This window comes from Ruditapes philippinarum, unplaced genomic scaffold (genome assembly GCF_026571515.1).
Source record: "Ruditapes philippinarum isolate M1 unplaced genomic scaffold, ASM2657151v2 ctg110_1_1_1_1, whole genome shotgun sequence".
In the NCBI taxonomy this organism is placed as follows: Eukaryota; Metazoa; Mollusca; class Bivalvia; order Venerida; family Veneridae; genus Ruditapes; species Ruditapes philippinarum.
In genome coordinates, this window is record NW_026856488.1 from 146,232 (window position 1) to 160,178 (window position 13,947).

At 31.6% G+C, this 13,947-nt stretch overlaps 1 protein-coding gene across 20 annotated transcripts in view; it reads left to right on the plus strand.

Annotated features, from left to right (window-relative positions):
* The window catches only part of LOC132746718 (voltage-dependent calcium channel type A subunit alpha-1-like), a 289,277-nt gene that overhangs the window by 134,216 nt on the left and 141,114 nt on the right, over nt 1–13,947 (plus strand). For all 20 annotated transcript variants that reach the window (XR_009628030.1, XM_060735947.1, XM_060735948.1 and 17 more), the window contains exon 2: nt 10,131–10,383. Coding sequence is in view for 19 of the 20 variants with exons in the window: in XM_060735947.1 (XP_060591930.1) it covers nt 10,131–10,383 (253 nt within the window). In the remaining variant the exon portion in view is untranslated. The remainder of the gene's footprint in view (nt 1–10,130; nt 10,384–13,947) is intronic.

Below are 13,947 nucleotides of genomic sequence, written 5' to 3' on the forward strand. Positions count from 1 at the left end.
ATATCTTTTTGCCTTTTTATGACAAAAGTTACAAAAGGCTGGTTAATGTATATCTATTTAGCTTTTTATGACAAAAGTTACAAAAGACTGATAAATGTTTATCTTTTTGGCTTTTTATGTCAAAAGTTTTCTTTTCATATTTCATACTTTAAGAAGTATGATATTAAATGAAAACAAATTTGCCGTATTGTTTTGGATATTAGAAATGTTAATTCATAATGAATAAAATTAATATAATAATTTCAAAACAACCACAATTGTATACTATTTAATAAACAATCATTGGCCCACATGCCATGAATTAAAGTTGAAATTCTATTATTACACTATATAATTAATGTTTTTTTTTGCAAATACATTCCCAGTGTAAAATGATTTATAAATAATTCAAACGAACATCATTAACTATCTAAAAGGGTATAATGCTATATATTACGATATTTTTAACTGTATAATCTTATGGTTGTTCTTCGGAATTGTGGTAACAAGGTATGACTTATGAATAATGTATGTAAACATAATTTAATGTTCCGGAAGAAAATATTATGTGGCTATTTTAAGATGTCTAAGCAATGGCATCGAACATGGGTCTTTCCCTCTTGGAAAATAAAACACAACCACATTTCTTTTATTCAGGTGTGTTGGAGGTATTCTTCTTCCAAACCTGAAATAACAACTTTTGCAGCAGATATATAGCCTTATACACTTTAAAAGTATGTTTGGTTTAAAACCACCTTATTAATTGAAAATATATATAACAATGAATTTCATGCACAATTTTTTTTTTTATGAATACATGTATATATAATATGATTTACGACATCTTATGGCAATAAATACACTTTTTATTTCGATCTTGATAATATATTGACAGACATCGTGTTCCCGCTTAAATCTGAAATTACTTAACTATCAATCACTTCTGAAAAAAAAATATCAACATAGCATGCATTCACAAAGACATCACCTTCACTGCTGCTAAAAGATCAATAATTTCTTCTTTCCAGTACAATCTGTTTCCAATTGATCTTAAATTATTGGTCGTTTTTCATATCATATAACTGATATACATTCAATCAATATACCACGTGGCTTTATATCAGAAAATCAGGAAGCTTCAATGAATGTAGAAACTCAAGTGATCCTTGTACTATTACTTCAAATATGATTTTATTGATTGACAGTGGAGTATATTAAAGAGTACAGGTGTTTCTTTTCCTTTTTGGAGAGTAAAATCAATTATTTCATTAGTGCAATCTCCTTGCGGAGAAAGAATATCTGTCTCTGATTTCTTTATTCTATAAATATTCAATATTGATATTGATATTATTTGAATGTTCGTGATATAAAATTGTAAACGAGCATTAAAAAATGACAATGTATACGTCATCACTTGTTGAAGAGGACTTTAACGTACATCTAAAATAACAAAAAAATAAATGAAATATTTGTATGTTGTAACTTTAAATATCCTCGGTAACCAGTGCATACTCGTTATCTATATATTTCATTCGCACTGACTGTAGTTCAGCGAAAGCAGAACAAACGGCAAGGCCAACATAAACCTTTATGTGGTACCTAAATAGGTATTTGCATCTCTGATCTCCTTTCGAAATTTCATTTTATTTATTTTTGCCCATTGGCCTTTTGTTTTTCCGTTTAATGCACACGTATTTTTTTTTACTTTGGGAGGATATGACGCTTTACATGGATTGGCACAAAGGTGTCACATTTAACGATCCATGAAAATCGCCATATGATTACATCTGCGGATGCTTTAAAATTCAAAATTACCAGTCCATGTTAAATGTTAAATTCTGTTTTAGCTGGTGCTAGAGGGCGTGGACGGTAACTTTGCACTTTCCAGTACCGAACATGAAAAGGCTCAATCAAACCGAGCCTGTAACATTTTCAATTTTGACATGTTGTGCTTTCTTAAGGGATTCTGTTTTTCTCTATTTCGTTACTTTATGAGAAGTAACGTGATACATTCCAAAGTTAAACGTCATGTCAAATCTCATTTAAGTAACTGTTTCATTTAACCCAAAAAGAGACTTCTGCATTAGCACTAAATTATAAAAAGAATAAATACAAAGAAACAAACAATGTGCATCCAAAGCATTTTTTGAACATACGTTTTGAACATTACATATGATTTGAAAAAACTTAAATGTAATTAATAAATTTCTACCTAAGGGAGCTAAGAAACATAATTATTTTGTTTATAGTAAAACGTTTATATAAACTTTAAATATTAGAAAAGTAAACTTTATTATTGACATATAATCGATGTATGCATGTCACAAAAAGTTCTGCTTTTAATTGCTTAAACTGATAAAATTTTTGTTTAGAAATATAAACTGTCGTTTTATAATGACAGAAATCAGTGCGGGTGTTTGCTTACTACAGATGTACTTAATTCATTAAAAATACTCAGATAAATTATTAAGTGTTAGTATAGAGACAAACATGTATATGGAAATAGACTATAACATAATTACTTTATACATGTACATTCAAGTGACATTATGCCCACTTTTTTTGCTGCCGAGATGAGCTGAGTTGGCTATATATTTAAAAAGATGGACTATTACAATGGTTATTGGCCATTGATAAATAAAGAGAAGAATACGGATAAAATTTATCAACTGCCTAATATACAAAAAGACTTTCTAACTCTTTTTATCAGTTGAACGTCAACGGAACATTCCGAAGGATATATGTATAATATTCTGTGACTGACGTGGGTTATAGAGTAAACGCATGAACTAAATTATAAAATGGAATAACATTATAGCAAAATCTAATATTGTTTTGACTTTGATGTGTACACTCACCTATTACATTCATATGGGCATAATGTTAATTTAATAATAGCAGCTGTGGCAACTCACATTTGTTGATTATACACTAGTTACCTACAGTCGTTACAATGGTAATGTAGTATGAATGTATATATTATGCGCTAAGTGTTGAGCAAGTGTTCAAGGTACTTCACTTAGGTTTCTCTTTTAGCTCTTTAAAAGGAAACAAATACAAAGAAAATGTGCTTGCATGTTCTATGCTTATTTTTTAGCATTGAGGAGCAGCCGGGTTCAGAAGATGTCTTTAAAAAAGATAAGAGATGAATGTGTTAAAATTGTATCTAACTACCAATTATGGTTATGGTTAATTTTAACGGTCCATCTTTGATGAAATTAACTGTCAAGTGTATTGAATGCCGTCATTTCTCAATACTAGTATTATGTAGAGTAACATTTTGATCATCCTCCAGCTTCAACTGCCTCAGCCTTAAAAAATGAGAAATACAGTTTTAGCAATGGTCAATGTTTCGATTATGTTGAGTGATTGATACTAAGATTCAATAGACGTGCGCGCGCAATACAAGCGCAATACAAGCTGCCATTAATTAAACAGGTTATTTTTAGTAACACCTAATAATTTGTTATAAAAAGAGGCCAAACACAATTTTATAATAAACTATAATGTGAAATCTCAGATGACCTTTAAACTTAGTGCAGTAATAACACCACTTTAGATTCTTGGAGAAAGCAAATTATGCCTTTGGAAATAAAGCCGTTTCCGTTAAACAATTATAAAAATATTTGGATTGCAAACATTTAAGAGATGACCTAATAATTTACTTTAATTGAATTGTACAAAAAATGACTCAATGTACATTTTGAAGGAAAGACGGAAAATGAGTGAACGACTTATTAAATCATTTATGAACATCTCTTGTTTTATACACAGAGTAGACATGTTTTAGAGTATTTTCAAACAAAGCTATAATTATATAATATGTACAAGTCACTGAATGATTGCAAATAATATGTTGGTCTTTCAATGAATAAGATATAAGGCTATACTACGTTAATCAATCTCTTATCAGAAGAAATTTGTTTTAAAGCATGCAGATGGAGCAACTTCCAATAGCTTCGCGACAATGTCATCGCCTTACCGGGCAGTAAACATAAGCAAATAGACATTTGCAAGCCTTCTCATCAAATATTTATCAAAGGACAAAACTAAAAAGAATTGTTATATAATATTTCTTAGAAGATAACGAATCGGTAAATCACTGTCTTCAAACGTACTTCAGATTTAAAAAAAACAACAGCATCATTTAATGCAGGTTAGGTTAGGTTAGGTTAGGTTAGAAAAAACTTAAGAGCCGAAAACATCTACTTTGTGCAATTTTTGCCATATAAAACAGATTCTTTCAAAACAATACAAGTTTTGAAATAAAATATATCTTGTATAAACTGTACCTGTAATTGTATTGCATACCACTTTATTTTGAGTTTCAGCATTATTTTAATTAATTAAATATCACTTTTAATGATAACAGTTTTCTTTAAAGGAAATCCAGTGAGGTTCAATGACCTAAGAACATAACACTTAAAATTCTCAGAAATACTAGATGAAGCAAAGAGCTTAAATTGGAATACTATGCAAAGAATAACAAAGAAATATACTCCGAATTAAATTGGAAATCGAAATTTTGTCCGATTTTAGTCGGATTTAATTGAAAAGCGATCTAACGTTTTTCATTTTTAGGTCATTTGTACAGTAAGAAATGATTATTCTGAGGAAGAAAAGAGGTGAGGGAATAACCTGGAAATTGCGCACAAGTTATAGGTCCAGATCTATCAATTTGGTACACAAGTCTTTGAAAAATATTTTCAGTCCCGTCATGTCAAAAAGCCTCACAGGAGTCCCTTTAATCGTAAAAAGTTACCCGCTGCAATCTAAAATTGCTTTACAATCAATCATTTCTGTAAAGAAATCAGCATTCAAAGTGGCATCACCTCCCCCGCTAAATAATCAATACTTTGTTACTTCTATTGCAATCTTTTTACAATTGATCTTATAGAGATGATCGTATACAATACCAAATAAGAGGCCTATATTCAAATCAATAATATCATTTCATAGAATTTTATATCAACACTTGCAACGGCTTATATCAAATCTATTAACAATCCTGTGTCCTTTGCACTTCTGATTAAATCGATTGACAATAAAACTATTATGAAGAGTACAGGTGTTTTCCGACCTTTCTAGGAAAAGCAAAATCAATAATTTAATTAGAGCTCTATAAAGGTTGAAATACAATCTCTCTATAATTTCTTGAAATATCACAAATTAAAAAGTTACAGATATTTTTAGAATTTCCATGACTATATTTGTTATTGTATACTAGCATCTTGAAGAACGGTAATACTTTTGTGTATGAATTAGGCTATATTCTTAATAATCGTTGTGTATGAAATTACTTATTTCACTGAGATCATCTTAAATGTGTTTATTTTCAAATTCTAGCATATCGCAATTCCATTGCATAAAAGCAGTCACAAGGTAACCCGCCATTGTTCTAAAGTAGGTCAGTAGCTGCAGGAGCAAAATAGCTGTAAATCAATGAAGATTTTTGCATTATTATCGTCGTCATTAAGATTACAAATTTGAATAGATATTATATATGAGAATGTGAGTAAAAATGTAAATCAAATGATTTTAATCGAGAAACGTAAAATGATTCTTGTCAAATGTTGCGTTGTATAATTATTATGGGCCGGTGGCTGCCTTATTATCAAATAAATATGTTGTCATTATTTATACAGTTTGTTTCTTCCGTTTGAAAATGTTTTCATATTTTCTTAATCTGTTTGTTCCCTCTTCTCTTTTCTTGTACTAAGTTCTTTAACCCTAGTAATGTCAAGATTACAAAGAAAGCAGATATATATATATCTAACAAAATATACACTTTGCGTTATAAAGCAATTTTATTAATAGCATTTATTTCCAACAAAATACAATATCTGCCCAGTTTGAACATTAGATTTTAGAAACGGTGCGGGCTTTTTTGCTGATTACTGTATTTATATTGACCTAAATATATCATAAAGTGCTCGTTTCAAGATATATAATAGCATATTAATAGTATATTAAGGATTATTTATTTGTTACGTATTAAAACCATGGGAGTAAATAATAACAGCAGCAGCCATTCCCATTAGTTGATTATATACTATTTAACTTATTTTTTGTTGTAACTGGCACAGATTTTAAATTGCGCTTTTTAGAAAGAAAAGTATACTAAAGGTTAGAATAAATAGATAATACTTTTAGAAAGAAATTAGTCTAAATAATACGTATAAATACTTCAATTTCTGATTTCATTTTAAACAGAAAACAAGAATATATACAGTCAATACTGTTTATCTTAGTACTGTGGAATTACAAGATGAATTGCAAGAAGAAGTGTTCCCTTAATCGGTGAAGTGTTGATAGAGATATAAATTTATTAATTAAAGTGGCATTATACTCATTTTTTCGCTAATTAGCAATATATTTCAAGATATTCCCTATTATAATAGTGATTGATAAAGTAATTATTATGGCAAACGTTTAACATAAAATATAAAAACTACCTTACTTTTAAAAGACCGCCCACTCTTTTTATACATTGAACGTTACCTAAGCTTATAAATTGAACGTTACCGAAGCATTTTGAACGTTATTTATAGACATTCTTGTGTGTCATGTGAATTCTTTATTATTTTTGTAAAAAAATAGTAAAATATAAAATTAAACACAACTATAGCAAAATGTAAAGTAATTTTCACTATTACCTGCGCATTCAGCATTAACACTTTGATGGACATGTCAATTGTATTGTTTGGTTTGGTTTTACGGCCGGCGCACCAACACAATTTGGGTCGTATGGCGCCGAAAATGAAAAGAAGATTTGGGCTAACCCCGGGTGTTACAAACTTAAAGCAACACCAGGGGTCCAAACCACTTCACCTGCAGGAGCTAAGAGATGCATAGACTCCAGTAATTTTAACCTATATAGTCGCCTCTCCAGATCACGTAGGATAAACGGTGGTTGTATTTCTGATGCCTCAACCCTTAAAGGCAAAATCAATTTGTTACTAAGGTTAATTAGTTGTTATTTAATTTGGAAAAATGAAATAAGTTTAATTCAATCGTCTTAAGTTTTTATCATGGGGACAAGAAACGTATATCAATTTAATGAGTGACAAAGTTGTCAGACTTTTTGCCGAAGTTTATGAATACGGTATCCTAATTTGAGAACTTTCGTAAGGAGAAATTATATCATGCCTTCGGGAAAATTGCAGTTTTCCTGAAATAAATTTTCTCGTAATCAAGAAAAAGATAAAATAAATTTCACACATTTAAAGTAGTTTAGCAAACTTAATAAGTTACAAACATTGTTTCAATTGCTATCGAAATTTCATAACTGATTTTTTTAGTTTTGAAAACGAACACCCCCAACTCTCTTCGGAATAATATAACAAAGGAACGCATGAAGACTTGATGTCTAGAACGCCAGAAAAAGCATTATATCTTGTCATTTGCAAACAAAATTGTAATGTGAACAAGTCAGAGATGAACTACGAGTGATATTGTGTATTGCAATAAATAAGATATTAGTTCATAGTAGGTAAATCAATCTCTTATCACGTAGAACTTGAATCAGCGCGTACAGAAAGGAAAACTTCCTATAGCTTCGTGACAAAAGCATCGCCTTTGCCGGCAGTAAACAAGAACAAATAGACGTTTGCTAGTTTTCTCATCAAATATTTAACTTGGAGTTCACGTAATAAGATTTTGTTAAATAATACTTTTCTAGAAGATAATGTTTCGGTAAATTACTATTTAGATGGCAAAAGAAACATTTTATACAACATGTCAAAGTAAAAAATTAAAATTTGCACCGTTTCGATTAGTTATGTTACTCCCGACAAATGTTGCTTTATAAAAAGTAAATAATCACAAATTGATACAAGCTTTTAAGATAAAGTGTGGTAAAAATTGTTTTTGCATATAAAAATTAAAGGTAATGATTTAATATATCACGACCATTCTAATATTTTTACCAACCTCTTATATTATTTTTTCGGTATTCCTTGCAAATAGATTTGATTTTATCGTATATTAGAAATAGTAACTACTTGTCATTTGTTTGGCTTCTAAAATATATGGAATTATGCAGTAACTGTTTTGTATCATCATCTTTATAGGTGTCAAAAATCGGAAGAATAGTATGTTTTAAGTTCCGATTTAATAAAACTTATTTCAAAATGTATACTAGTATAATACTAGGGTACTTTGAAAATGGTGACGATGTTCCAGATTAAGATAACAATTTGAAAAACTGTATGGTTTAAAGGCATTTTTGCCGGCAAAACGTAATAAGGAGTGTTGTTACCGGTATGATACATTTTCATTAGATACTGGAAATTTAATAATAACTTAAAACATTTACATGACTGTTGACACAACAGCCTGGCATAGAAAGATAAGCTCAAACCGTAATGATGTATTGCAATAATTTTGGGGGGATAAAAGCAGTGCCGGAAAACTCTATGTCCAACAATAAAGCCTGCTTTGGAAGAAAATAAAATACTTGTTAAATTATGAAGGAAAAACAATTTGGTTCTTGTCCTTTTATAAAGTGATGTAATTTATTATCTGACCATAGAAACTATTTTAAATATAACTTAATACTTGAAATACATAATTTAAAAAAAATATATCACGGTAAAATTGAATGTTTCATCTTCGTTGATAAACAATGAAACGCAAAAAAAGTTATTTGAACGTCACGCAATCAAATGGTAAACGATGGGTTGAATAATGACTTAGCCATAAATATCGTGACATTCATTTAACTTGTTGACATTAGATAAATTAGCAATCATTTTTTGTCGACTATTTTCGTTTCGAAAAAATCTATTTATATTTGTTAAAGCCCGATCATAGCTTCGGATAAAATTACCTTATTATTGATTTTGATGTATTTTTTTTTCTATTAAATTGTATTGATTTGATATTATCCTATTGTTTTGTAGTCAGAAAATGTTTGTTTTACAGTTGAAGACTGATTTTTTCATTGATTCTGTGTTTAACGTTGGTAAAGGGGGTGAAAATAATGAAATATAGCCACCAAAATGCTGTGTCCCGCCAGTGTGCAAGCTATGTTCCACTAGCATTACTCTATAGCAAGTATTGTCTCAATAGTGGGTGTCATTATGTTTATAGGCTAAAAACACATTACAGGATAAACACAAGTGTAACGTCAACCTCAAAGAATAAAGTATATATCACCTGAACAATTAACTTAGACTTTTCTACAAAGACCATATTGTACATTTGTCACAAAGTGGCCGTAAAAAATGAATTTGACGGTATATGAAATAATGCAACTATAAGTACTTAGTACTTTCTACAAAGACTTGATTTAACTTTGGTCTCAAATTGGCCGTAAGGCACGTTTTTGACTGTATATTAAATAATGCAACGATAAGTACTTAGTATTTTTCGAAAATTCTAGATTTTACACTGGTCACAAACTGGCCGTTCCGCACGTGTTTTACTGTATATGAACTAATTCTAGAACAGTGACAAAGTACAAATGAACTCGCGTGTAATCAGTTCGATACTTATCATAAAAGATGGCGAGTTTGCCCAGGGTTCAGACAGCTCTTGATATTTCCAATTATAGAAACTAAATAGATATGTAATAAATGAAACAGTTTCCGGAGAAATCACTGTAATTTATTCGTTATTGGCACGCATATCTTTAACAAGTATAGTCTGATTGTTTTTCTTTTAATGTGTACTTTTGGTAAGATTAAAGACAGAATTGTAAGTTTAATGTTCAATATAGTTATACTTGTATAGTTTATACAGAATTTATTTTAGTTCGATTGTGTTGGAAGCTATAAGCTTATCAACACACTTTTGAATCAGTTCCTGGAACTGAGCAATAAGAGTAAAGTTTCTTGCTTAAGGAAACAACGACTTGCCCCTGACGGGGTTTAAAGACATGCGGCTAGCGATCTTGAGATTACTAGTCCAACGCGTTAACCGCTACTAGTTAGACTTGAATAGTAAAAGTTTGAAATATTATTAATAAATCTGACAAACTGTTCCTAAAACACAAATCTTACTACAAATTGATAACTTATTAATACTTTCATCAATAGTTTGATGAGAAACTTAATAATTATATTAATTATTAATTATATAATTATATTTTCTATATCAATCAAATTAACATTTTAATCTAGTTATATTATTTTTTTTTCTATTTTCAGCCAATGCGAGATTACGGTATAAAGCCCGCACTATGATCGGTGCGGCGGGGAGTCGCCACCAGCGGCGCAGGGCGTCGCTGGCTGTGTCGGCGCTCAGTGGCAGCAGCATGTATAGTCCCATGGAGCAATTACGAGAGCTCGATGAAAATGGGCCCCGGCCGCCCCCAAGTCGGCGCCGTGCTTGTGACACTTCTGATTTTAAATCTTGTGCAATTCTTCAAACAAGACTTAAGGAAGTTAAACGCTACCCCGAGTAAGTACTTTCTTTACTTCTGTCAAATTTCATAAATAATCTGAAAATGGGATACAGAATGTGTTATTTACACTTGAACCATTCCTGTAGAACTGTCTATTTTGTGAATTTCATAAACTTTGACCAAACTAAAGCTCAACAATATCATTATTTTAACCGCAATTGTCTACATTTAGATACTTAACCAGCATGTACTCTTTTTCTGTCCATCGTATTAAGATGGCAAACTTTTTATTTTCCTTTCTTGTATCATAGTTTGGGGACCTTTCTGTTGAAAATGTGTCAGAGTTAAATCGTATACATATACATGCACAGTGTGTTAACTGGAGTGCAGGTATTAGTTACCCGCACTCCAGTGCATGCCCATTGATTGGCTCATTTTTGAGGGGTTTACTTATTGTGACGGCAGAGAAAAGGAAAGCGACTGAAATATCATATTCAGATGCTCGTTTATTAGTCCCTTGTTTCTGGAGTTTCATATTGTGACAACAGGGAACGTGTTTTTATGTTTTACTACGATACACAAGAGAAAGAACATCAAAACACTCGGCAATCTGTTTCATACTCGAGGGCTACGCCCCCTCGTACAAATCAGATAGGCTCGTGTTTCGAGGCTCTTTCTATTACTTTTACAACGCCATACATGAATTGATTTATCATTTACTCTAACAGTAATACCAAAGTGATTAGTTCCCTTTCGTCAATCATTATATTTCCAATTATATAAGTACACTGGTTGGGAATGTTTTTCATGAAAGGGGAAATCAGAATTATTTCTACAAAAATATTGTAATATATAAGTGTTCTCCCTTTGTTTAGATAAGGAAATTAAGAAAAGCTATTCTTGTAAGATTATGTTACCGTTTTTCAAAATTGTCTCCATTTAATATAACGTGAAAATAACAAATATCTGCGAGTCTGTGGAGCATTGTTACTATTGATTTTCTCCGAACACGGAGTGGTATTGATCCGTAGATGCATTTAGCTAATGATGCCGATATTTATAACCAAGCGGTTATTCCATTATACCATCAAGCTGAACGCCGCGTTGAGGCTAGAAATAGCACAAATGGAAATAAAAGTAGGACAAGCAGTGACAGCGCTAATAGGAGTCTTCCAAATGATTGCTGCATTGTACTGATAGGTCTAGTGCATGTAATAAAGTGTTACTATAAATAGCACGTTGCTGTCGATCTTGATGTTATACATTCACTGAAAATTATGCAATGTTTCAAAAGTAAGCACAAAAATGGGTTTGGGATAAGTTATGTTGGTGCTTTAGCAATGGCAGCTTACGTACATTGACTATATTTAAGACCTGTCCATTGATGACTTGTTAAGTTTCAATTCTTAATCAGATGCTTATTATAGGAAATACCAAATATTCAACACGCTTTCGCCATATGATGACTCCTGAACGGACTTTAGTGATTTGAATTACATATTGTATTAAGGATTCACTCCATTAGCACCTTTACATAGATTTTTTTCATCTGAAAAAGGACATGATGCTTTATACACGAATATGGAATAAGAGTATAGAATAACATCTTCACAAATGGATTGCGGCTGAGCGTTGAGGCATGATTGTACATGTGTAGCCTATGTTACTATACTTCTAAACCTCACAATGCATTTTAAGATATACGTAAACAAGGTTAAATCCCCACAGCCCATCGATTGTATTCCCCATTCAACATATTTTCACGTCACTTTGAAATTACGAGTATTCTACACGAAACAATTTTAAGATTTCGTCCATACTCCGCCCTTGTCCTCCTTTTTGTCTTTTTGCTCGGTGCCCTTCTGGGTGCTTTACCGATGACTGTGTGGATTTCATACATTTGTGCTGCGATTAGTGCATTTTGATGTCCTTTGTTGATGTCCTGTTTTCGGCGATTATACTGCTTACATCTTATTTGTTTTTTTTTTCTTTTCTTTAATTGACACGTACGAAGATAATTCAAAGGAAATTTAAGTTTAAATAGAAAACAAACGAAATATTTATATAGCTTAACATAAGGTGTTTTCACTATCAACTTTCAACATGGCATTTCATCAACAGTGATGTATTTTGTAAAACTGATAAATTATTATAATTGCTGAGAGAGAAAATATGTTGTAACAGTTTTAAACAGAGATGCTAAGAACATGATAGATGTTCCATCTAAGAATGTCATTGATTGAATCAAACCGAGTCTGCAGATTTTATATTTTGAAATTTGTTTTCTTTGATTAACATTTTTATTATTTTGAATGAAGCAAACAATGTAATAAGTAAATGTACGATATATCAGCATCGGGCGTATTATGAATTTTTGTATTTACTGACTTGCAACAAGGTCAACTGTGTCGTTTTATGCGTTCTTCAAGGGTTCCGTTTTTCCTCTATTTTATTTGACAATAAGAACGATTGCTAAAATAGTTTTCTGCATGTATATCTGTAGTCAGAATGGCATTTTACCAGACAAAAGTCAACGATCTTGCCATATTGATCATTGATTTGTTTAATATTTAACTAGCGCTTTGAACGGTGATGGCGTGGCGTTTAAGTTAAAAACAACAGGTGTCAAGTGCCGTGTGGCAGCCATAAAAAGTTGCCCCGTACTTCACTTCAATGTTGTTATATTTTCTGGTCCTTCGGGGTCATTGATGCCAGCACTTTTGAGTGTTGAAAATTGAGTACCGCTCAAGCCGGTGCTAGGGGACGTGAGGGGTGTTGCACTTATTCATTATTCCTCATGTACAGACTCAATCAAACCGAGTCTGCAATTCTTATGTAATTTTGTTGTGATCAATGCTTCCGAGGGATCACTTTGTTTCCAGAATCCCATGTATGTACCCGAAATGAAACCGAGTTTTGGGTCTCAACTTCTTTTGTTTTTGTTTCCTTGGCTCTTAAGTGATCTTCTCTTTCTAGAATTATAAACTTCTTCTCATTAATGACGGAATGTCAGAAGAAAAGGCTGATAGACCACTAAAAACCTTTATATTTCAATGAAATCATTGTAACAATTTGCGATACTTGAAAAATATCTACAATGAGGCAGACATTAACCACTTAGTTTCTGAGAGAACGATTTGCATAAAGTTCTCCCTGAAAAATAAATGCAAGTGTTTCGGCTATGCCATAATTTATTTCCCGATATCTGGAACTATTCAGTGACTGAAAATACGTGAATGTTGTATTCTCCGAGGACAAAAGAGAGTTTTTAAATATATAAAGTGAATAACAACTAACATTTATTGATCGACAACTGGCGGAAAACTTACAACTTGACTGTGTCAGCATAAAGGAAGGAAAAACATATAGTACACTTTGAAGTAACCATATATACCAGTCTGTCAAAAAGCTGAAAACTATGGTCCCCTCCAATACCCCTTCCCCTAAAAGGAGAAAACTATGGTCCCCTTCCCCGAAAGAGAGAAAACTATGGTCCCCTTCCCCTAAAAGGAGGAAACTATGGTCCCCTTCCCCACAACTTGCTCAGACTTATTAGTAATAACTGTATGAAGCATATTTATTCATTTAATAAGCACACTTATACAGTTTAACATGCGAAC